Raw genomic sequence first — 23756 nt, 5'->3', positions numbered from 1 at the left:
AAAAGGCGCATTATTTGTTATCTCGTTGATTTATAATTGGAACCCATTCTTCTGAGAACATGGCCGGTTACAGTGGAACGGGTGAAGTAATAAGTAGTGGCCATACTTATCCATATGTAAGATAACTATTGCATTAATTTACCAGAGTTAATACATGCATTATCCATTAATTACTTTGATAATCCATGCCTTTATATATATAGCAAACACCACCGGGTGGAGATCAATAGCGCACCCAAATCAGAAGAACAAATAGATTGGCGTCACATCAGACCAAATGGCTGCAATCTTGAGGAAGAACATGAACGCCATGTGCCTCGCGGCTCTCATGGTGATGGCTACTGTTCTCTCATCGTGCCACGCAGACCAAGATCATGTCGATCGTCAACGTATGTCCATTAATTCTTCTTCCCTTGATCTTACCACATGAATGAAATTTTTTTTACATGCTTCTTTGCAATCTTCAACTCCATGGATATATGCTTGCTGGTGCATCGATCTCTTGTTATGTGGCGAATTTCCACGAGATTTTAGATCAGGACAATCTTATTGGAAACAACAAGGGCTTCATTCCCTAAATACACAAAGTCTCATATCTAAAGATTCAAGTGACTGCTTGAGTGTTAGCAAAAGCTTCCCTACAAGGTCACTTTGATTAATTGGCTGGAAGGCCAGCAAGAAAATGCATATGTAGTTTGGTGGATTCTAACTATATATTCATAATTTCTGTTTTGTCCATAAGCAGATGACCCATGCTTGAGGACTCTTCTTGGGTGCAACCTGGCCACCTGCAGTAAGGTCTGCAACTACGTCGAGGGAGCCCACTGCACCGATTTAGGCTTATGCTCCTGCTGCCCATCGGGGGCGAAGGGCGAAAACGCCGATGGAAAGACGGTGGCAAATTAGCATGTCATGATCACTTGGAATATATGCAATGGTAGATTCAGTTTGTTATATGTTGTGGATTCAATAAAAAGAAACTTTTGCAATCCAACATGACATTTGCAATCAGAAAATTGGTGTGATTATTGTTTTATTAGCTTTCAAGGCTAGTTTGGGCTTCCATGGGCCCAAATTGGCGCCCGTGTGCTCCCAGGCCTGACCTCATATTTACTTTAGTCCAGCCCACACGTCTTGTACGGCTTTGATTTAACCTCACTGTGAGCTGCCTTGAAAAAATAGTTGCTGCCAGACTGAGCATACTAGGCTATGCAAACAACTTTCTGTACTAGTCTTGCATATACAATGCCATAAATAAATCCACTATATAAATATACAAACTTACAAAGGCACATATGTAGTGAAGCTAAAAAAAGAGCAAATTAAGTGAAGTAAGAAAAGCAATAAATACAGTGCAGGGCTGCAGGCATCCATTCTTCTATTCATGATGACAAATTCACAAATCCATTTCCAGACCTTACGATATCTCAATTCTCAAAGAATTTGCGATCTATGATCAGCTTTCAGAAACACCAATGCACCAGTTACAACATGTTACTGTAACTCTAGATGGTGACATTGCAAGTTCAGATGACCATCATGTTACATCTGCTAGTGCTAGGTGTGATTGATAACCGAAAATTTAGCAGCAGTGCAGCACAACCCTCATGCTTGATTTTTCATGGAAAAGAACCATTACAGAGAACCAAACACATTGCCATGTCAATCAACTTGAGTCACCATCACGGAAGCAGAGTAATCCTTCTTGATGTTCTTCAGCCTCACAATTATCTCACTCATGCTCGGCCTCTCGTCAGGAGATTTACTTGAGCACTCCAGACCCAGCTCAAATGTCGACACAAGAAAGTTGGATTTGCAGGAAGTAGAAGGCGACGCCGATGAAATGATATTGGTTTGGTCATGGAAGCCCCGAGTACTTATCTCTTCACCTAACAGCAGCTTGTCGTCAACAATATCAATGAGCCTTGCTGGAAATGCTTCTGAAACCCGATGCCGAAGGTTGGACTCTCCAACGAACATTGCATTAGTGGGCCTCTTCCCAGTGAAGACTTCAAGCAGCATGATCCCAAAGCTGAACACATCACTCTTACGTGAAACCTTCCCCATGTACGCAAGCTCTGTTCAAGAAAAAAATTGGTAGAGTTAGCGAACCAAAGTAAATAGTCAATGTCTTGCTGAATAATTTTTTCAAGAATGATGGTAGTAGGTAGATATACCTGGGGCCATGTACCCAATTGTCCCTGGCATACTCGCAGAAACCATGGACTTGTCATCTCCTAGAAGTAACTTTGCAATGCCAAAGTCCGCAACATGCGCGGTCATGTCTTCATCGAACAACACATTGCTAGGCTTCAGATCGCAGTGCAGAACAACTTGACAGTGATGATAGTGCAGGTACTCCATCGCCTCTGACACGCCAAGCATAATGTCCAATCTTTTGATGAATCCTAGTGGTTCTACATTTTCAGTGTGCAGGTGTGCATCCAAGCTACCATTTGGCATGTACTCGAGCAGCAGTGCTCTGAAATCCAGGTTGGAACAGCTATTCAATATCCGTATCAAGTTGCGATGCCGAGCCATCCGCAACACTTGACATTCAGCATCAAAGCTCCTCACGGCCTGCTCGACTTGCATGTTAAGTACTTTTATCGCGACCACCAAACTATTGTCCAGTTGGCCCTTAAAAACTTTGCCAAAACTTCCAACTCCAAGTAGGTTGTCCTCGTTGAAATTTTCAGTTGCTCGAACAATATCATGGTAGGAAACTAACTTATGGCTCACCACATTAACCATGTCAATAGAAGTGGTAACATCTGGCTGCTTCGTGTTTTTCTTCCTGAATATTAGGCATAAGAAAATTGCTACAACTCCAGCTGTTATTATGACAGTCGGGAGCACAAATCTTAGCAAGTGCCTGTTGGTTGGGTGAGAATCGCCAAGGCATGGTGAAAATCCTAGACGTGGGGCGCCACACAATCTGGCATTTCCCATCAAAGATTCTGCACTGATGTCTGAGAAAATACCTCCATCTGGTATCTCACCTTGGAACTTATTAAAAGAGAGGTTCAAGCTACTCAGAGAAGTAAAGTTGGCCAAATACTTTGGGATAGTGCCAGAAAGGTTGTTAAAAGATAGGTCCAGTAGTCCTAGGTTCAGTAATCCTTTGAAAGCGTCTGGGATTGAACCTTGCAGCGCGTTGTGTGATAGATCAAGGTAGCTTAACAGTCCATGCTGTCCAAATGAAGTTGGGAGGCTACCAACCAAGTTGTTAGCAGATATATCTACTATGTCTATTGCTTTCATGGAACCAAGATCAGGGTGCAATGCACCAGTAAGTGAGTTATCATATAGAAGCAATACACGAAGGTTACTAAGATGGTATAAGCTCCCGGGTATAGTTGAAGACAGTTGGTTATCTGCAAACGAAGTGCGTTCTAGCATACTGAGATTACCAACACCATTTGGTATGGAGCCAGAAAATTTATTGCCTTCCAGGGATAATTCCAGCAATCTTGTTAGGGTGCCAATTTGCGTTGGGATTGGGCCAACCATGCTATTTTCAGATAGGAATAGTAACTCAAGATTCTCCAATAGTGTAATGGAATCTGGGATTGTGCCACTTAATTGGTTGCCAGTAAAGGATACTGTAGTGAGAGAACTTAGATTTGATATTGTTGTCGGAACTATGCCAGTTAAATGGTTGTTGTATGCATACAATTTTGTTAACTTTTTAGAGAGGTTTCCAATGTAAGCAGGAATGACACCGGTGAAAGAACACATTTCTATGCCGATGTATTTGAGTTGTTTACAGTTGGAGAGAGTAGACAAGAAATCAAGTCTCCCTGTGAGATGATTTTTTCCAATACTAAGAATGTTAAGGGATATGAGATTCCCAATATTTGCTGGGACTGATCCAGTTAACTGGTTCGAATCTACTGCTAGTAAAGACAGTTGGGTTAGGTTCCCAACTAAAGCTGGAAAAGAACCTGTTAGTTGATTGCTTGAAAGATGTAATTTCGTGAGTTGACTCAATTCCCCTAATTCATCTGGAATCTCTCCACTTAGATTTGCATGCGAGAGTTCAAGAACATTGAGCATAGTGAGATTACTGAGCTCACCCGGAATTGAACCGACAAGGCCATTTCCAGCTAAACTAAGGAAAGTTAGCTGAGATAATTTAGCAAGCCATGTTGGGATAAAGTCCACAAAGGAGTTTACGGATAGAGAAAGTTCTTGGAGGAGTTCACATGATGCAAGTCCTGGTGGAATTCGACCTGTGAAATTGTTGCGACCGATACGGAAATTTCGCAGCATGGGTAGACTAAAGCTTTGGTTGCTTGGGATGGGTCCTGTCAAATACAGGTTGAATGAGAGGATCATATTTTGTAGTCTAGACATGTTGAATATGGTTGGAGGTACTTGACCGGACAGTTGATTCCAACGCAAGTTGAGGGATTCAAGCATATCACAGGAGGCAATACCGGGTGGTATCGGCCCTGATAGACTGTTGTTTTCAAAGTTGAGATAATTTAACAGAGACGTCTTGTTGAAAAATTGCTCTGGTATCTGGCCACTTAAGCCGTTTATCCCGAGGTGTATCTGCCTAAGATTGTTTAAGTTTTGCAGATCCTTTGGGATTTGCCCAGACAGATCATTGTAGCCTAGCAAAAGGGTCTCTAGCTTTGTGAGGTTTCCTATGGTACGAGGGATGATGCCAGACAATCCATTAAGGCCAAGATCAAGAACCATGAGACGACTCGATCTACCAATATCAGGTGGGATGGAGCCCGTGAGGTTTGTGTTGCTGAGGTTTAGGACATGGAGAAAAGAGAGGTTACCAAGATACGGGGAGACTGACCCTTGGAGCAGTATGCCTGGCAACATAAGAGCAGTGACGCGCTGCCGACGCCGGCTGCAAGAGACACCAACCCAGTGGCAGAAGGATGTGCCGCTCGTCCAGTTCCCCCCAAGAATGCCAAGAGGATCGGAGAGCTGGGCTTTGAAGGCTAGGAGCGCAGCTAGGTCGGTGGCATTATTTCTCTGGGGGGAAGGAGCAGCAAACATGGTCGCTGGCAGAAATAAGAGCAGTGCGAGTATCATGAGGGGAAATGCCATAGCCATGGACAGTGCTGGCTGCTTGCAGTGTAAAAGAGCTTGGAATTTGTGGAGCGTGTTATATGGCCTGCAACATATAAGGTGGTATTGCTACATACTTTACTTATAGAACTCTTCCATGGATAATCCTCCTGGCCACTGACTGAAAAGGGCTGATCAGAAAAGCAAGACTTTGACTCCATAAAGTTTGTTTGATCCACTTTCTGATGTAAGCAGTTGGCCAATCCAGTGCTTTTAGTCTGGTTTAGTGCTTGGAAACCAGAATTACTAAACTAAGATTGAGTGACTGGTGATGTGGGTGCTTCTCGCTCAGGATGAGTGACCAAATCGGAAGTAATTTCGCATTTCAAACAAGAGACTGTAACCCAAAGGACTAAAGGATGACTTTCGTTCCATCCTTTTAGACTGGATTGAGCTTCTAGAGCCTGCCCACCCTGATTTGTTTCCTACTCCGTACTTGGTGTCTTGCTCTCTGAGCTCTATGTAGCCTCCCCTACAGTTTTCTTTCAGGAAAATGTAACTTTGAAGGGACAACGACTTGATCAATTGCGTGATTTCCTCTGTGGCTCAGCATTGAACAGTCTGCTCACACTTTCTTCGACGGTGACTCTAATTGTTAAGTTAATCAGCAAGCTGCAGTTGGGTGTTCGTCATAGGATTAGCATTTTTTTCACCGGCAAAGAAAATGATATCCTCAGAGTTGTCTCACTAGTCACTGCGTAGCAAAGAATATCTGAAAGCGTGAAATTCCCCTTCTGGGCTTTCCCCCCTCTGCGCCAAATCCATCATGCATCAGCGGGATTAGGGTTTGAGTATACCTTGATGTCGAAGCAGGCGAAGAAGCACGAGCCCCGCACACGAAACGCCGCCGCTCCGGTGCTTCCGCGCCGTCCCGCACGCTCGCCGGCCGGGCTGGAGGTCGCACGCAGATCGAGGAGGCGCGCGGCCATCTTCTCCATCGCGCTGGGAGCATGATCCACAAACGAGGGAGTGGGAAGGGAGTTACCTGGGAGGGAAGGAGCGAGGAGAAATGGCCGGCGGCGGCGGCGCGGCTGGAGCGTGGAGTACTCCTGGAGCGTGGAGAGATCGCCGGCGTGGGGAGCGATAGGCTTTTGGTTTAAGTTGGGCCAGGGGTGTAAAATCCAAAAGGTGGAGAGCCCATTAGACGGAGGCCCAACTGACTTCAAACCGTGCACGGGCCATAAAATAAACAGAGACGGGATAATCTGTTCTCAAAAAAAAAAGATGTGGCATGACTTTCAGGTTTTAACATGTGAATTCATATTTGAATAAAATGTGGATATTGAAACGAATTTTTATTGACATAGCTATGAAATAGTATTGATGTTCTAGAAAGAATTTGATTGATGGATCAATCAAATATGATACTCTCTCCGTCGAACAAAGGATGTCTCAACTTTGATCAAATTTGAATGCATCTATACAGTAAGTCATGTCTAAATATATCTAAAATTTGACAAACTTGAGACATTTTTTGTTGGACGGAGGGAGTATTAACGTCCCAAATCGGGGGAAGGAAACTCTAGGGTTCGTTGCGATTAATTTGGGGGAAGAGCAAATTGGGGATTGTGTGGGGTGGGGGTTTGGGGGAAGGGGCTAACCAGGGCTACATTAACCCTTTACGGGTCGGGGTGGGGAGCACGGTGGCATGGTGATGAAAACGAGCCGGGTAGGCCATGACAGGCGGACCCAACCTGTCGAAAATTCCGTCAAACGTCATAATCTCGCCGATTTGAGCTCTGTGAGAAAGACTGCTCAAAACGTTGTGGTTTCGTGAGATTATTAGCGACAACAGTGATTTTATGAAACTAGCCGCAACAAGAGTAATTCCGTGAAATTTACTTCTAGCATTAGTGTTCGATCAAAGCGTATCCTAAGCCATAAATACTTAGCCTGCATGCAATACAACCGACAACACAATTTATATACTCGATGAAATGATTAATGTCACCGTATAATTATTAATTAAGAATATTAATAATTTTGATACTCCACAATGATCTCCGTCGACTATCCACGTGGGCACCTCTCTGTATATATGAGACCGATCACGAGTGACTAGAAAGCAAGCCATAACTAAGAACACCTAAAAGGAAAGCAAGCTGGTTAGCCTTCCATATTGATCTGCTCGATCATGGCAATAATCCTGAAGGAAAAGAAGAGCCTGTGCTTATTGGCGGCTCTGCTGCTCATGGCTACCAGCTGCAGAAGCACCACCGCCCCCATCTCATCCGCAGCTGTAAAAACAAGTAATTCAAAATTTTGATATGCGGAATGTATTATGTATGCATATATCTTTGGGAGTATTTATTTATGTTATAATGAGATGGAATTGATGTGCATATATATATATGTTGATTTCTATTTAATCTGCCATATGCATGTATTAGACCAAATATGCTCGCCGGCCCCGGCGATGCTCTGCGACGCGTGGTGCTACAACTGCTGCTGCTGCTCCAAGTAGCACGGTGATGATGCTCATGCAGCTGCTGATCAGGAGCCATCTTAGAGCATGTACAATGCAAGATGGCTAGGTGGGTGATTAGAAAAATTAATCGGTTTTTGTTAAGCACTGATGCTTATTTAGACTAAGCACCTCCTCTATACAAATAAGCACTGGTGTTTAAAAAGGTGCTTGGTTTATGGCCGGAAGATGTTCAAAGGATTGATTAAGGGGTAATTGATATAAATAGATTACAACCGCTGGTCCAATGTATCAACGAAATAAAAATTACATGTCGATGTGTTGTTGTATGGAATTAATAAACTTGTTTTTTTGGCCATCGTGTTTCGTTGTTAGAAGTTCCGACTATATCTTGTATTCCTGTCCAAGCTTCAGTTGAATAAAGTTGTTTCACCCCCTGAAAAAAAAAAGAATTCAAGATCATACACAACTGAAACCATGAATGTGAGTATATATATAGATTGCCTCTAGGCATGCTGATCTCCTCAGGAAGATTTTGCACGGCAGAATGTCTCGAACGAACGGTTAACTGGCGGCCAAACAAAAAGTAGATCATCTCCTGTGCGAGAGAGACGAAACGAACCGAGCGCCGCTCTAGAATACATTTGCTCATACCGCGGGGAATGTGCAAAAGGACATTAAATGCTTGGTTAGTTGGTTTAGTTCTTGTCTGGCCATTATGTTAGTTAGGACACTAAGTTAGTGTGCGGGACCCACCCTTGCCCTTAAGAGTGGAATCCCGTTAGCATCCTCGTCCCGCCGCCGCCAGCATCCTCGTCGTGCTGTCGCTGCACTGCGTCGAGCCCCCGCGAAGCACCTCGCGCTGCCGCTGGACCGCGCCGACAGCCCTGCGAAGCAGCGAATCCACCTCCCGTGGCAGCCCCTGCACCCCTACCGTCGTCTCCTTCACCCGCCGCCGGCTGGTTTCTCGTCGGTGCACATACCCAGTGCTGAGGCCAAGCCCGGCGGCGAGAGACGCGTGCATTGGGAGGACCAGCGCAAGTTCATGGTGTAGGGATTGGCCTACGGGGATCACTGGATAAGGCCGGCGACGAGCGGCAATGGCGGCCGACGGAGGCTCTCATCGACGGAACACAGGGGAGCTTCTCCTCCAAAATTGGTTGAGGGCAAACACTAGAGGGGTCAACGAGATGCTAGAGGAGGGAGCAATTGGAAAATAATGGGGCAAGACGCTTGCCGTGAACAGAGAGGTCGCCGCGGAGCTTCTCGCCGGACTTGAGGAAGACGCGGGCCGGCCTTGTAGTCCCACGCGTCCATCAGGGTGGCGCCGCTGGCCTGCATCTTGCCGAAGTCCGGCATGGTCTCCGGCTATGTGCCCATCTGTCCCGCTCACCCCTGATTGCAGGTGATGCTTGGCAGAGCAGTGTGCCGATCTGTCCCGCGGGCCCCTGATTGCAGGTGGTGCTTGGCAGAGACGACGAAGCTCGAGCTCGAGGAGGGGGGAGGTAGGTGGTGGCGGTGCTGCTGTACCAAACGCTCCAATGTATTCTGACTTGATTTCTGAAGTTTTCTCTGTTGCTTGGTCGGCCATTGTTTTGACCCATCATGTCTTTGTGGTAATGCCTAATAAAAGCCTCATACTAGTTCTTACGTTGTTGCTGATGTTTGTGTAATCTGAAATTCAGTTGTTGAAAGGGAAGCTCCGTGTTTAGCTGCTCAATTCGTGGTTTCAGTTAGCCGCATAATTTGAGATTTTAGTTAGTCCAGTTTGCAGCAGGGAGGAAGGGCGTCTGGCCGTCTGTGTTCTCTTCTGAATCGTTGTATGCTCGTGTCTGGAGATATCGTACCGCTGCTTGATTTTTCTGATGAAAATCGTTTTTAGATTCGATTTAGTCTTCTCAAGTTAAGGTCAATGGCAGAGGAAGGTGCTAAGCGACGGCGTAACGAACTAGAGAGCAACATGCCACCTCCTGGAACTAACTCCTATAGTGTGTCTGATTCGGTTGAGGTGCTCGTGCACTAGTTTGTTAGATGCATGCATGAAGTAGTTAGCGGCCTTGTGTAAGAGCACATGAGGCGGCGAGATGCTTGTTTGGTCCAGGGTGCCCGCAAGGTGTTCAACGAAATGAGGCGAGCCACCTGCGACCCGAATGCCAACTCCTGGAAGCTAGAAAAAGAGCAGATGAGAGACAAAATGTGCTAGAAAACATGGGCTGAGCAGGAACGTGCTCGTGCTATGCTAATGCCAACTCCTCGGCGGCCGCCGACAGGACAGAAGCTAGCGTGGTCGAGTCAGGCCACGTCAATCCTTCCCCTGCCATCGCAACGAACGCCTCCAGGGCCTCCAAACCGGACATCCCAGTAACCAGCCTATTCCAAAGGACGGTGTCGGGCAACGGAATTGCGTCGAACACCTTGCGTGCAGTAAACTCTGCATTTCGCAGATTTAGCCAAATTCGACTAATTTATGCAAATTTGACAGGATTTCAATCTTTGATTCAGCCATAGATTTTTATATAGTCTTTTGAGAACAAAACCTTCATCGACGCTGAATTTTAGATTTTCTGGACGTCATTTACTATATTTCGTACATAACTTGATTTTTTTTCTAATTTCGGTTATAAATTTGAAAAATCAACTTTATGTGTCAAAAATTGTGAACAAAATCTGAGATAATGTTACATTAATATAATTGACTCACTGAAGTGTAATATACAGGATTTCAATTGGTTTTGGTGAAATTGGTGTGTGTTATACCTTTGAAATTCAATTTGTGTGTTTGGGCCATTTTCAAAAAATGATAATAATATGAAATATAAGTCAAAAAAAAAATCTGAATGTTGGCATGGGTTCATACTTTGTCATGAATACTTACCATAGAAAAATTCAGAAGATTATATAAACGTTACATACCGGTTCGTGTGTAAACTACCACATATGTCTGAGGTGTTTTAGAAACTTGTACTGAGATGTTGGGGAAACGAACATTTTTTGAAAATTCCATCATGCACCTTTATATGTAAAATTTGGGGAAAAAACAAATTGTTTTGCTATTTTTTGAATTTTTAAAACATTTAAAATTGATTTTTTGATCAAGTAATTGCACAATATCTTGGTTTTGGAATCAGTAAAGACTATTTCAAGCATGCATAAGATTAAGTATGTCATATGAAGCAGAAAACACTTATAGCTTGTTTTCATATTTGAAAGTTTTCGGTACTTTTAAACCCGGTCAAACTTCGGCCAAATCTGATCAAACCAAATTCGACTTTCTCAAAATAATATGAAATTTGGTCAGCGTGCATAACTTCACATTCTGAATCATTCGGTGCAAAAATCATTGATATGTGCTGTTGAGATTTGAATGTTTTCGTAGGTTTTGAGTTCAAAAAGATACCAAATTTGGGCATCTTTCATAGCTTCAAATGATTTGAAATTTTGACCAAATGATTTGAAATTTGGAATTCCTACATAACTTTCCATTCTCACTCCATTGGTGCAATCAGAATCCAATTTGGAGGAAGTAGAAATTTGAGGCTTCCTGCAAAATGGTCCATTTGGTTGGGCAAGACCTCAATTTTTGGCTGGTCAACAAAAGTCAACTCTTTCAAAATGAGTTCAAATTTTATCAGTGTGCCTCACTTTCAGTGTACAATCCATTTTTGTAATCATAATCAAATTTGGGTGAAGTTCAATTTCAACAAAAATCTCAGGAAATGACAAGTGCAGAATAACAGTACAGGTTCACGTTCAGGCAAAGAGCTATAGCCAGCTCTGCTACATGACATGTTCAGGTTCCAATATTACAACACATGCTCGTCGAACACCTCGGGGGCAAGCTCCCGTGTTCCCAGCCCCCTTGTTAGCTAGCTGTCGTGTGAGCTCAGCTCCAAGAGAGAATCAGGGAGAGGACGCATGGAGGTGACAGCGCCCGAATGCCCGTGTCATCTTCTCCGCCTCTTCTTCCTCGACGTCCGTGCGCAAGGAATTGAAGCGAGATAGACTGCAAGGAGCTCCTCCTCCTCTTCTTCCTCTACAACGCAAGGAATTGGCTCATTTCGTCGAACACCTCACGGGCACCCTGCTCGTATAGGATGCACGCGGCCGCGTGACTGGCTTGGCGTGGCCAGCGACCAAGGAGGAGCTCCGCTGAGCCCCAAAATCACGATGGGCTCCCCCTCGGCGTAGATCCTGGACAGCATCTGCACGGCCGCGAATTGTTGTCAGGTGCACGAACTTCTGCGGCTCGCCGGCGGCGGCCAGGGCGCGTGCAGCGTGGCTAGAACGCTACGGAGCACCGAATCGCGAGCGGAAAGAAGCCACAGGCAGAGGAGCTCACCCTGAAGCTATCAGAGTAAAAGCAGGAGCTTTCCATGGACAGTACGTCGGAATTTCGCCGGAGAAGCCCCGGCGACCGAAGTCTGAGAAACCAAACACCTTCTTGCTGTAGTCATTCCCGCGGCAATTACTCACATAAGGACGTAGAGCCGATTGCGCATCTCATGACACGGTCGGTTTGTCCTGGTTCGAAAGGAGCCGATTGCTCCACGGCAAGGCGGCGGCGGCACATGGCGCTCGCGGCGGGAGAGAAGAAAAAAGACAGGAGGCAGGGGAGCTGGCTAGGGGCGGGCCACGACGCGTTCAAAGAGGACGGAGAGAGGAAAGGAGAGGCCGAGAGGGCAAAGCAGGGCTGGGCGTGCGCACGGAGGCAGGGAGAGGCGTCTGTGGTAGAGCGCGTGCACGGGATGAGCAGCGCGAGGCGGTGCAGCGGACAGAGGAGGAAGAAGACGGGCTGACTGGGGAGCCGGACGCGCGTGCGCGAGGAGGCAGCGAGGGCGCACGCGCGGGAGGAGCAGCGTTGGGCAGCTGGCCGGATGAGGAAGAAGATGACGGACGTGGCTAGTTAGTGGGACCCACTGTGGTCTGGTTCCTCCTTAACCAAAAGAGCACATGACAAAAACCGACGTGGCAAGTTGTGGGACCCACCGTTGTCTTTGGCCTATTAACTGTAACAACACAGGTGACAGTTTTGGCATTTGTCGTTCAGCTCCTCGGGGTTCAGTTTCTACTATTGGGCTTGACTCATACAGTTTATAATGTCACTCGACCAGTAGAACAGTCCACTTCGTGTTTGCCAAGACATGCAGAGTCGGAATGAGCGATTGGCCCGATTTTGCACATAAACCAAATCTATCGCATATTAAAAATACACAATAGGTTAACCCGGGTCTAGCTACCAGTCGCCCGCCCTCAATTTCTCTTGAACCACCACTTTTACAGAGCCGGGCATCGACGACGGTGATGAAGACGTCATGCTCCAAATGGGTTGAATGAGATAATACAAAATAGTCTGTCGTGGCGACAGTGTCGCCACGACATGCGGGGCCTTTTAGTAAGCATTAATGTTTGAAGTTTCCTATATATCACCAATTAACCATATTCCCAAGATGATAATGAGCATTAATTTTGACACTCCAAAATGATCTACACACATCACATATCCATCCACCTCTATAAAAACACCAACAAGACTGAACATTGCATTGCAAAACAAGTTAATAATTGCATTGCTGCTAGCTATCCCCTAGCTAGATCTTCTCATGGCAATCCACAAGAAGAAGAACAGCAGGAGCCCCGGCCTGTGCTTATTGGCGGCTCTCCTGCTGCTCATGACTACCAGCTGCAGCTGCACCGTCGACCTTATCTCACCAGCAGCTACAACGACCACGACGGCACCGATGACCGCAACGGCGAGGCTCTGCGACAGGAGGTGCTCCAACTGCTGCTGCTGCAACAAGCACGGCGTGCCATATGGTGATGATGATCAGGAGCCATTTTATGGCCGGAAGGCGTTGAAACGATCGATGCATATGCACGATTAATTAAGGAGAAATTGATACATATATTACATATGCATGCAAGCAAGCATATCTAGATCTGGTCCATGTATATCTATGCTCCTTCCTTAATGTTCAAAATAAAATTACGTCAGGATATGTTCTTGAATGGATCCAACATGTAACTGCACCCTGTATGCATGTGGCCGGACCGAATTTTAGTAAACTTTTTTCTACTGTGAATTAATAAACTTGTTTTCCATAAGGCGAGTTTTCATCGAACCAAGGTACGTATCACATCAAGGGGATACATCCAAATATAGTTCGCACTTGGCGTCTGCATAACAGGATGCACAGTGTACAGCTTAAAAGTCGCAATGAAAACCAACTCATATATGGTAGGAGTAGCATATTACAACCGGATTAACACAGTAGGGAGCTTTGCGGTGTTTCTATAGAGGGGAAAAAATAACAAATCTCCGGCATTGAATTAATGTTGATTAGTGATATTTTTAAATAAGATCGATATATACACATCGTCTCTAGTATTTTGGCTATAATTTAGTAATGGATATTTAAGAATGCCTTTAATGTAGGACATAATGGATATACATGCATGTCTAGTTTTTTTAGATGGAATTGATTGCTTTCAAAATACTACTCCTTCCGGTATATGGGCCCCAACGCATCCCTAGATTAAAGATTTAACTAATTTAACATGATTTTTATATCACAAAAATTATATCATTAGAAAATAGAACATTTGAAGTTTCTAATGATATAAATTGTGCAATATAAAACTCATGTTAGATTAGTTAAATTTTTAATCTAGGTATGTGTGGGGGCCTCGTAAATCGGAATGGAGTAGTATATTATCATCCTCTTCTTGGAATGGCCTCTTGACAGTTGTTTACATTGAAGCACAATTCAAGAAAATCTTTGATGTTGATGAACATTTTGAACTCCGTTGTATAAAAAGAGTAAATTACTCAAAACCGTGACACATACTCTCCGTTTGGATGTCGATATTGCGAGGGTTGCAATTGAATTGGGCTCAATACCAAATCAGCCTATGTATTGAATTGAGATCCAATACGAATTGGTTTGTTTGGTTATGGAAAATATTGATAGTTGGAATCAGGAGAATAGTCAAGGTTATAACGTAAACACTTTATTTTAATTTTAAATTTTAAATAACCACCATATTTCCGGTTACGGGTTGCTCCAGCTAGCGACTGACCTCGTAACTGAGTTTTGTTTGACAGAGACAGTCAGTGGCTGACCGGGTTAACGAGATCGTGGGTTTTATTGGGGAGGTTTGTTGCGTGGTCTGGCCAATTAACGTGAAGTACTCGTAATTGCTTCGGGATTCGTGCCAAAAAAAATCTGGAAAGCAGAGAAGCAATTCCCGTTCCATCAGGTGCCGTGGTCTATATGGTATTTCTTTGTTTTTTTGTTTCGTTTTCAAAATGGAGGAGCACTAGTGCACTATGGCCTCTGCATGCATCGATTGATGCTTTTATTGCAGCTTTATCGATCCAAAAGTCTTTCTTTGTCGTTGTACACCTTTTGTACGTATTCATATTCATAGTATATTTGATCTCAATATTGCATTACATACTGCTGTGTATTCGTCTATAGCAATGCTCCCACTTTCCGTGATGATTTGCGATTATGATACAAACTATGAGGTGAATTGCCGGACTACAATTTATATCTCGTGTTTGAATAGCTGTTCCGATATGTATATAACTTTGGATTTTCATTCCATCTTGTCAAAAAAAAAACTACAATTTGTACCGAATAGCAATATTTATCGGTCCATCTCAACACGTCGACGGGTTCAATCAACAACAGATCATAGACTGCCACGTGGTGGGTTCCCCCACACTGGGTTTGCTAGTAAGCATTAATGTTTGAAGCTTATCCTATCACCAATAGTTAGAAGTGGACTATAAATATCAAGTCATAATCATTAATTTTGGTTGATACTCCAAAATATAACCTTGCACATCTCACGTCTCTGATCCCACACCTCGATCTATATATATAGGGAGCTATATATAGAGTGAAACATCGCATCGCTAAATTAAACAAGTTAATTGCATTGTAAGGACACAAGCTATATATAAGGATCATCTGTGCTAGCTATCCTGGATATCTCCTCAGGGCAATCCTCAATAACATGAGCGCCTTGTGCCTGGCGGCTCTCATGCTCATGGCTACATTCACTACCGTCCTCTCCTCAGCAGCTGAACAAACAGGTTAGTATAGATATACACAGCAGCAATTCATAGTTTCTATGTGTAACTGGCCTCTAGCTAGCTAATTATAACTACTAACAACATGGATATGTATTATTATTATTGCAGACCTAATACCTGGATGCATGCCGGTGCACGGTGACATCTGCAACCGTGAGAGCTGCAGCCGGATGTGCTCGCCCAACGGCATGCGTGGCCACTGCATGATCGACGGGCCCGATGGGCCCAGCTGCTGCTGCACCGTGGGCACCACATGAAAAATGATAGATACTCCCTCCGATTCATATTAATTGTTCTCAAATTTGTCTAAATATGAATATATTTGTGCCTAAAAAGCACCTAGATACATGTAATATTTCGACAATTAATATGGATCGGAGGAAGTAGATAGATATGTTCCATATTCATGTATCGCCTGCCGATGTATGAATTAATAAACTTGTTATAATTAACTGTAAACTGTTGCTACGATTGTGTTAATTCGCCTTTTTTTTGTTACTTTCATAACAGTTGTTATGAGAGAAGCGAGTTATTCGCTGTCAGAAAAGCCGTTGTCATTCTATGACTCGAGGGAAGACAATTTCCGAAGATATTCCACCTATATATGAGGCCATTAAAACTCCCTGAAAACGAGCTCATCTACATCGAGTTTGTTTGCCCTTTGCATAAGTAGATGACCCACAAGTAAATGGGAAAGAAAATATACAGCCTCATGGATTAACAAAATGATAAATATTGAACCATTAAGTGATGTGATAAAAAAAAGGGGTCATATTATCCATGCACCAATATTTAGTGGGAAACCCCGGTGACACGTTGTAGCCCACCGTTTCATATACAAGCATAAAGAAGAAAGCAGTGTCACAAAACAAACACAGAAAAAAACTAATAATGAAAGGCTAAAGGCAAATATATTGGACAAGAAATCTGCACAAGCTAACAGCTAGAATGTCGGTGCGCATGAAACATCTGCTCATATTCAGGAAATGTTTCTGCAATTCTCTCAATTAGGTCGTCTGGCAAATTATGCGCCTGCAGGAGCACAAAATGCTTCTGCATCAGTGAAATAACCACCTGTTTAGCGTCCACTTCGTCCAGGGAACCTGCATTAATTAGCCCAGAGAGGTACATGTTCAGAGAACAATTTGAGGTACATACCAGGAGAGAGAGAAAATGAGTTAAATATCAAGCGATGAAAATGATCCAGAAGTATACCCAATTCAATGTCTTGGGTTTCATCATCTATGTCTCCTTCCTCGGCAACCTCTATTGACTCACCAGCAGCAGCAGCTGCATATCTTGCAAGGAATTCCTCTTCCGTCTCTTCTCGCACATCATCGTCCTCCGAATCCTGAATGCATATTGTTCATGGCTTCAAGCAATGTATTTGAGCATTCAGAGAAAAGATAAAGAACATAATTATGTAGTCCATTACCTCGTCATCGCTGTCTTCCTCCTCTTCCTCATCATCATGATCTTCAGCTTCATCGTCATCATCGTCATCTCCGTCCTCTTGAACGTCCTTGAGATGAATGAAGGACTCCATCAATGATATATAGCAGTCTTGCAACACCTTGGTGCCACCCATGGAAAGGGCCAGCAGTCGCTCAATGACAATTGCTAATGTTAGCACTGCATGATGATAGCAAGCAGTAATAAGACAACACATATTTCTAAGTCGACAAACCAAACATCAATAACAGTAAACATTGTAGTGATGAATAGATAGTTACTTACCAGCAAGTTTAATCTCAGATTCAGATGACATCTCAGGAGTAAATGAGCTACTTGAGACTTGGGCCAGTGCAGATGCCCATACTGCATAACCATTCCCATCATCCTTGCATAAAACTTGCTCAATAGCCTCTGGATAGCAAATGTAGCATGAAGAAATGGCTAGGAGTAGTGGCTTCCATATCCCAGCAGGGCTATCAGATAGACCCTTGAAATAGGAAAATGTTGCGTCTGCAAAGGTTGCAGCAAGAGTCATTCTAGCATCTTTTGCTCCCAAGGAGAAATCTGGAGCGTGCAATAGTGAATGGATGCATGAGCATGCCCTCCATGTTGCTGAGGGGTAAACTGCAATTGCCCTGGTAACAAAATTAGAAACCCGACTAATGACTGAACTTTGTGAGCCATTTGCAGACCGGGAAGGAAGCATCTTCACAAAGAAACCAGAGGAGTCAAATCTTTGATGGAAATTGACAGCTTCTTTGATTGCATTGAAAACTCCCTGATCCTCCATTTCCTCCCAAGAGTCCCAATAGGCAATGGTGTCAGCCCATACTGCTACTAGCTCAAAGACTTTCATGTCTGTAGCTTCTTCCATAGAAGTAGCAGACCTCATGATGAATTCGAGCAACACAGAAGCATCATTTACACACGATGGTGGTGGCAATGGAGATTCTAACGTCAACTCCTGGAATGGGTGTCAACAAACAGTCAGGCAAATTTTACTGCATGAGTATCTTCGGACAACAAAAAAGAGCAAACACATCCTGTTTGGGAACATACCATCTGTTCAACTGGCAACAGCCAAGCTTTTCGTAACACTGTTGAAAAAGTTTGAGCAATAGCAGTCTGGCCTGACTGCCACACTGCCTTCTCATGTTCCTTGTTTTCATCTGGTGCCAAGCTATCCCAAGCTTGAACCATCGTTACCAGTGCGGCAAAACCCTGCTCGACAACCTAAAATAAAGATTTAAACCCATTTAGAGCTTTTATGACTTTTCTTCCTCTAGGAATTAGATAATTAAGGATATTAGAACAGACCACATTGGCAACATGTATTTCCTTACGAAAAAAATTATTCCAGTAATTCACATTAGGTTTTAGAGTCTTAGTTACATTATGTTGAAAGAAAACAACTGTGTGGCCTCAGATTCTAACTCTTGAGCTTCACTTTCAACAAGTATATGAAAGTAACAACTGTGAGTATAATCAAACACGTGCAATAGGGACGTGTCCTGTTTGCAGACAGCATGGAAGTATTGACCAGAGATAAAAATGAGGCAACATTACCTGAGGCCATGGATCTGGCACAGGGGACAGTAGCTTGGTTATGGTATTGGCAATGTTAGACACAATTCCAGGAATATGAGCCAGAACCTTTTCTTGACCAGCCTCGACTATTGTTCCAAGAAGCTGAAACAAAAGAGCAGACTCATTTTCGTCTTCAGTGCTTATCCTTTTCACCACAACTTGTAAAAGGGCAACCCAATCAGGTGGAGCATAACCATTCTGCAAAGCACACAAAGAAATATCTCAGTGGCATATTCACAGGCGGCACGCAGATTCCATTCATGATACCGAAGACTCTTACCTCAATGAGTTCTGCAATAGCACCAGAAGCAGAAGCACGGACCGGATAGCAAGTTAAGTCCTCAGCATCCTCCATGCTCAGTGCCTTCATCAACGAATTATAAATATCTGTGCTCATAGCCTGCAGATAAGCAAAAAGAAATAAACAATAAATAATGATATAATGGAATATACAATCATGAAGCCTTTGCTTTAACTAGCCTGTGCTAAGACATGATGAAATTATGAAAGTAAGGATAGGATATACCTCTGGTAGGCACAACGCAAGCTGTCCAATAATCCAGTTTGCAGTAGATATCAAATATGGACTACAGGGATCTAAAGAATACAATGGAAGGATCCGATTCCTGATCAATGTAACCGTCAAATCTTTCTTCTCAGTCAGAAACTGCAAAATGGATTAATAAATCAGCAATTATTCAGAAGGGGACCCTGGGGTGTGTCCCTCATATGCACAAAGGAAGTTCAGAAAATAAGGCACCCTGTGAGGGCCGTAAATCTCTTACATCTTGGAGACCTCCATATGCCATTAGAACACCAAAATAACTGAAAATGGCAGCGCAGTAACTATTTTGTGAGCGTGGATTATTGGAATAACAGCAAAGTAAATAATCTAGAGTCCACATATAAGCATGAAGGACAGAAACGTCTGGACTTCTGTGATCCATACTTTAAGAGTCAAATAAATAATTCATGTAAGCTTATCTTACTTCTGCACTGCCTTTGATGATGCATCTTCTCCATGAGAAGGAACAGGAAATTTTGACAGGAATGGAATGACCAATAACTCCCCAATGGAGCTTTCTCCTTTTCTTTTGCTTTTGTCACCCTTCTTGCGTTTGGAAGCTGCGGATACAACTGGCGGTCCCTGAAACAGGAATATTGTGATAGTAAATGGATAGAACACTTCGCAACTCTCTAATTCAATTAGTTTCCTGGATCCACGCAAAACAAAAAGTGTGCCTAGACTTGGTAGCTTGTACATGCAGTCACTAAAAGCATTTAAATATCTATGTATGCAGGAAATAATAGTAGCAAATGCTGAAGAGCCTTGAAATTATATATCTCAAGGAATTACAGAAGGGATAAGCCATTCAGCCTAACAATATAAAGTCATGAACCCTGACATGAGTGACAATCCAATGTAAGAAATGAACTGGTGCGCCTAAAATTAAATATTACATCAGTGCACTATGAAAGAAAATTACAACCTTTGAGAGGGCTATAACACCAAGTAAATTGATGGCACTTTTCCTAGCAGTAAATAAATCATCAGCCCATCCTGAAATGTCATCCTGCCAAATAATTTATTAGTTAAACAACATGAACATAGAGACAACTAGTATTATTAAATCTTGTACTTACAAGTTCAGAGGGAAGATTTTTCCGCATATACTCATCAGTGTCCTCCTCCCAGTCAGCTATATCCTAAATATATATAAGGTTGGCCAAAAATAATAAATAGATTGTGTTGGCTATGTGTTATTTGTAACCACAAAGATAGGCAGCCAACCTTCTCATTTAATGCTAATGCTGGAAAAATGGCTGAATCCAGAATTGAAGAAAAATGGGGTGAAACAAGCCGCCATCCCTGCAAACAAGAAAACACATAGCCATCAAGTTCAAATATTTCACTTCAGACTGAAACTAAGTAGTGAAACTACTTAGTACTTAGTGTATACTTACAGGGCCTGTCTCCAAAACACGAGAAATCACGTCAAATGCTAATGAAAAAATCCGGTCTGAGAGAGAATTGAGTTTCTGCAATCATTTCACAACCTCAGAATCTCATCAAACAATAATTAAGAATGATCACAATGTCAATTACAGCCTTCAGTAATCTAGCATGTGTTGTTATGAGTTAATAATTCTTGGGCTTCAGCACATTGTACAAATAACAGGATTGAACAAACAACAGTACTTACACTGAAATGATTGCTGCATTTTGATATTCTGGTTACGCAATTGACAATATGCGGCATCTGGCTGTGAACATTGGAGAGTGAGGATTCTAGAAAATATACTAGAAAAGAATAACAGAAGAGACTAATGTACATACTTATCTGCATGCTTCCGGTGACGAGTAACAAGTGTGGAAAATATAATTAGACATCTTTTTCCAATCTTAAACCTTGTAGCTGCTTCTTCAGGACTGTTTAAATCCAATGAATCTAGTACGCGGAACATGTCTTTGCAAAAGGAAGGCAAAATCTGCTTTACCCTAGATGGCATGTATGACCTCACCTGTAGGAATAGCAATATAGCATAATTAGACTCAAATTATAGGAAGTTAACAAGCATGCATACCAGAACGGTGTATAATCTGTAGCACTACAATAATGCATTTGTAAAGAAAGGTGACAGCAGCATTAAAAGCAAAATAATTAACTCGGTATGTATGGCGTTCTTACATTGCGTATAAAAGAAAGCGTTGTTTCAGCCCAATATGCTTTGGGTATGAGATATTTATACTGTTAATACATAACAAAGAGCAAATAGAAAAAAGGCTTACAGTAAAATGCATGCACTTGCATATGATAAGTAGGAGCTGCTCATATTCCAATTTATTCCCATCATGCGACAACAAAACCTGTTGCACACAGCATAAAATGTTCAACAAAGATCAAGGTGTATATAATCTTTGGAGAAAGTGCATCAGAAGTTTAGCACAGGACCTTGTCAGCAAAGTGGTGGAATGTCACTTGCAGCGGTACAAGAATCTCAGCTGCGATTTGCTCCAACTGCTCCGGAACAGGCTCTTTTACAACTTTTGGATTCAAGAAATACTGTAAAATAAACATGGTTAAAAACAAACATTTGTTTTATTAAAATATTATTATACTATCATGCGTTAAACTAAATCGCATCATCAATTAGTCTAACTAAAATAGGTTTCTATGTGACTCGAGTAGAAATTGATATATCATACAAGCATGCTGATGAGTTTACAAATTGATACAAGAATACTAAGTAATAATGAATTGAAATGTTAAATAGTGAGTGCTATGCAATTCGAACAGGGCATCCCAGAGAAAATTAAGTTCTTCAAAAAACAAATCCATTCGACCAACATTAGAGAGCGCTTAACTTTCTCTACTTAATTATTCATACAGATAAGCTAGGTACAGTAATTCTGAAACAAGAAAGTTCTAATTATTGAATGCAGGGCTAGAATGCTTTGCAGTTCAAGTCAAAAGTTGATTTCAGAAACATATCGGAAGTGTCCAAAGCATATTTAAGATGTAACATGAATCCTTTGGAATGTACCTGGAACGGTCGAACCACAGATTGCAGTACCGTGAGAGCATTAATGGTTTTCCATTCAGGGTGCTGGCCTGGACTAATTATGTCGCTGCTCTGGATCACCAGCTTCAACTGAGGCACGAGTTGAGGCCACGAATTATCCTTGGCAAAATCTTTCTCCACGACTTGGCGAAACTGCCAGCAACAAATCATAGCGTCATAACCAAATGCGAAACAATCTTACTGACGAGGCACCATCTAACCAGGCACAGCTGTTTGGACATACAACTTCAATCAGAACTCGAAGAATCGCAGGTTCCACCCGGAGCAGAGCCTGCGCGAGCTGGTCGCGGAACTCCCCGTAGAGCTTGGGCAACGACAGCCCACCTTCCATGCTGCGCCGGGCGAAATTCTTCAAGTATGTCGCCGCGGCGATCCTTGTCCCCTGGTCACCATCCCCTGCAACCGTAGTTCGAACAATCCGAATGCAGACATTAAGCTCGCCCCAAATCACAACCAAAGCATGCTTGTTGCATCATAATAGCCGATTCCACAGCACTAATTCCGAAAGAACTAAATTTCCCTACGAAATTCCGCTGGAAGAACAGTACCGCTGCTCCAAGCCAGAAATGGAGCGCGCCAATGCGATGCCGCCGCTTAATTCGCAGCAGCAAAGGCAAAATTAAAACCACCCGAGCTTCCACAAAAATCGCACGCAAGCAAGCAGCATGACCTTTGCGCGAGAGAGCTGGAGCTACTGGATTACCTGCGGCGACGGCGAGGAGGGCGGAGGGGAAGCGGGGGTCGCCGGCGGCGGCGATCCCATCGAGGCCGGCGGTGGCGGCGTCCACGGAGGCCTTGTCCGCGCTGAGGGTTGCCGCGAGGAGCCGCCGCAGCTCGGCGGTGGGGTGGGCGGCGGCGTCGACCTCCATTGAGCAGAGCAGAGTAAACCCTAGCGAGTGTTTTTTTTTTCTCTGCTTTTGAGTCTTCCCGCCTTTTGACTCAAGAGAAGAGAAGAGAAGGAATATGGCGGGAAATGTTTCAGAGTGGAGATCAAGACTGTCTTTTTCAGAATACGGCAAAAATGTCCGAACATTATATTTCCTCTGTCCCATATTAAGTGACTAAATATTACATGTATTTAAACATTTTTTAGATATATATACATACATATTTGGACAAATTTGAGTCACTTAATATGAGACCAAATGAGTACTTGTTTCTTTTAAACAAAGAGTAAATTTCAGTAAACGACACTTTTTGGGGCACTCGTGTCATCGACCCACACTTAACGCAAAACCGTCCGCAAAACCACAGTTTTTTAAGCCATTTGTCTCACTTAGCCCGAAACCGGCTTCGAAAGCGGTTTCACTTGAATCCCGACAGGCGCCACGTCCGCCCTCACCCGTTAGCCCGAGTCTTAACCCCTCCTTTGCTCCTTCTCTACTTCTCATTCCCACGGAACAGAAATTCCCCACCTAGCCAAGAACCCTAGGTTTTGCCCAGCGATTTGAGGCGATTCGGACGTAGCCCCTTCGATTAGACTGTCTGGTAGGTCGAATTACAGCG

At 43.3% G+C, this 23756-nt stretch overlaps 2 protein-coding genes and 1 long non-coding RNA gene across 3 annotated transcripts; all 3 read right to left on the bottom strand.

Moving 5' to 3' along the window:
* Positions 1-1339: 1339 nt before the first annotated feature.
* Positions 1340-6179, bottom strand: LOC100839119 (LRR receptor-like serine/threonine-protein kinase EFR). Its single transcript, XM_010239091.3, has 2 exons — positions 2178-6179; positions 1340-2078 (listed from the first exon to the last, which is right to left on the bottom strand). Exons 1-2 carry the CDS (start codon positions 5080-5082, stop codon positions 1663-1665), a joined length of 3321 nt encoding a protein of 1106 aa, XP_010237393.1. The 5' UTR covers positions 5083-6179; the 3' UTR covers positions 1340-1662.
* Positions 6180-11196: 5017 nt separating this feature from the next.
* LOC112272464 lies at positions 11197-12411 on the bottom strand. Its single transcript, XR_002966287.1, has 2 exons — positions 11862-12411; positions 11197-11724 (listed from the first exon to the last, which is right to left on the bottom strand). It is a non-coding gene; the product is annotated as an uncharacterized LOC112272464 (long non-coding RNA).
* Positions 12412-16349: 3938 nt separating this feature from the next.
* On the bottom strand, positions 16350-23158 carry LOC100846341 (importin beta-like SAD2 homolog). The gene is made up of 21 exons (XM_003577180.4): positions 22954-23158; positions 22474-22646; positions 22212-22382; positions 21620-21730; positions 21457-21534; positions 21004-21188; positions 20870-20930; positions 20631-20705; positions 20458-20535; positions 20310-20372; positions 20156-20239; positions 19655-19812; positions 19451-19490; positions 19192-19332; positions 18946-19065; positions 18645-18863; positions 18138-18311; positions 17361-18042; positions 17059-17255; positions 16839-16974; positions 16350-16726 (listed from the first exon to the last, which is right to left on the bottom strand). The coding sequence occupies exons 1-21, from the start codon at positions 23117-23119 to the stop codon at positions 16560-16562; spliced, it is 3279 nt and encodes a 1092-aa protein (XP_003577228.1). The 5' UTR covers positions 23120-23158; the 3' UTR covers positions 16350-16559.
* Positions 23159-23756: the final 598 nt, after the last annotated feature.

The sequence above is a fragment of the Brachypodium distachyon genome, chromosome 4, assembly GCF_000005505.3.
Source record: "Brachypodium distachyon strain Bd21 chromosome 4, Brachypodium_distachyon_v3.0, whole genome shotgun sequence".
Classification (NCBI taxonomy): domain Eukaryota; kingdom Viridiplantae; phylum Streptophyta; class Magnoliopsida; order Poales; family Poaceae; genus Brachypodium; species Brachypodium distachyon.
This window is presented reverse-complemented; position numbering and strand designations above follow the sequence as displayed.

Bases quoted from the DNA above. Each gene is read 5' to 3' on its own strand.
- LOC100839119 (XM_010239091.3), bottom strand. From the start codon at position 5,082: ATGGCTATGGCATTTCCCCTCATGATACTCGCACTGCTCTTATTTCTG. The intron at 2,079-2,177 runs GTATATCTACCT...TTTCTTGAACAG, and splicing joins AATTGGGTACATGGCCCCAG to AGCTTGCGTACATGGGGAAG.
- LOC100846341 (XM_003577180.4), bottom strand. From the start codon at position 23,119: ATGGAGGTCGACGCCGCCGCCCACCCCACCGCCGAGCTGCGGCGGCTC. The intron at 22,383-22,473 runs GTATGTCCAAAC...TGTTGCTGGCAG, and splicing joins TTCGAGTTCTGATTGAAGTT to TTTCGCCAAGTCGTGGAGAA. The intron at 20,373-20,457 runs GTTGGCTGCCTA...ATATATATTTAG, and splicing joins CATTAGCATTAAATGAGAAG to GATATAGCTGACTGGGAGGA.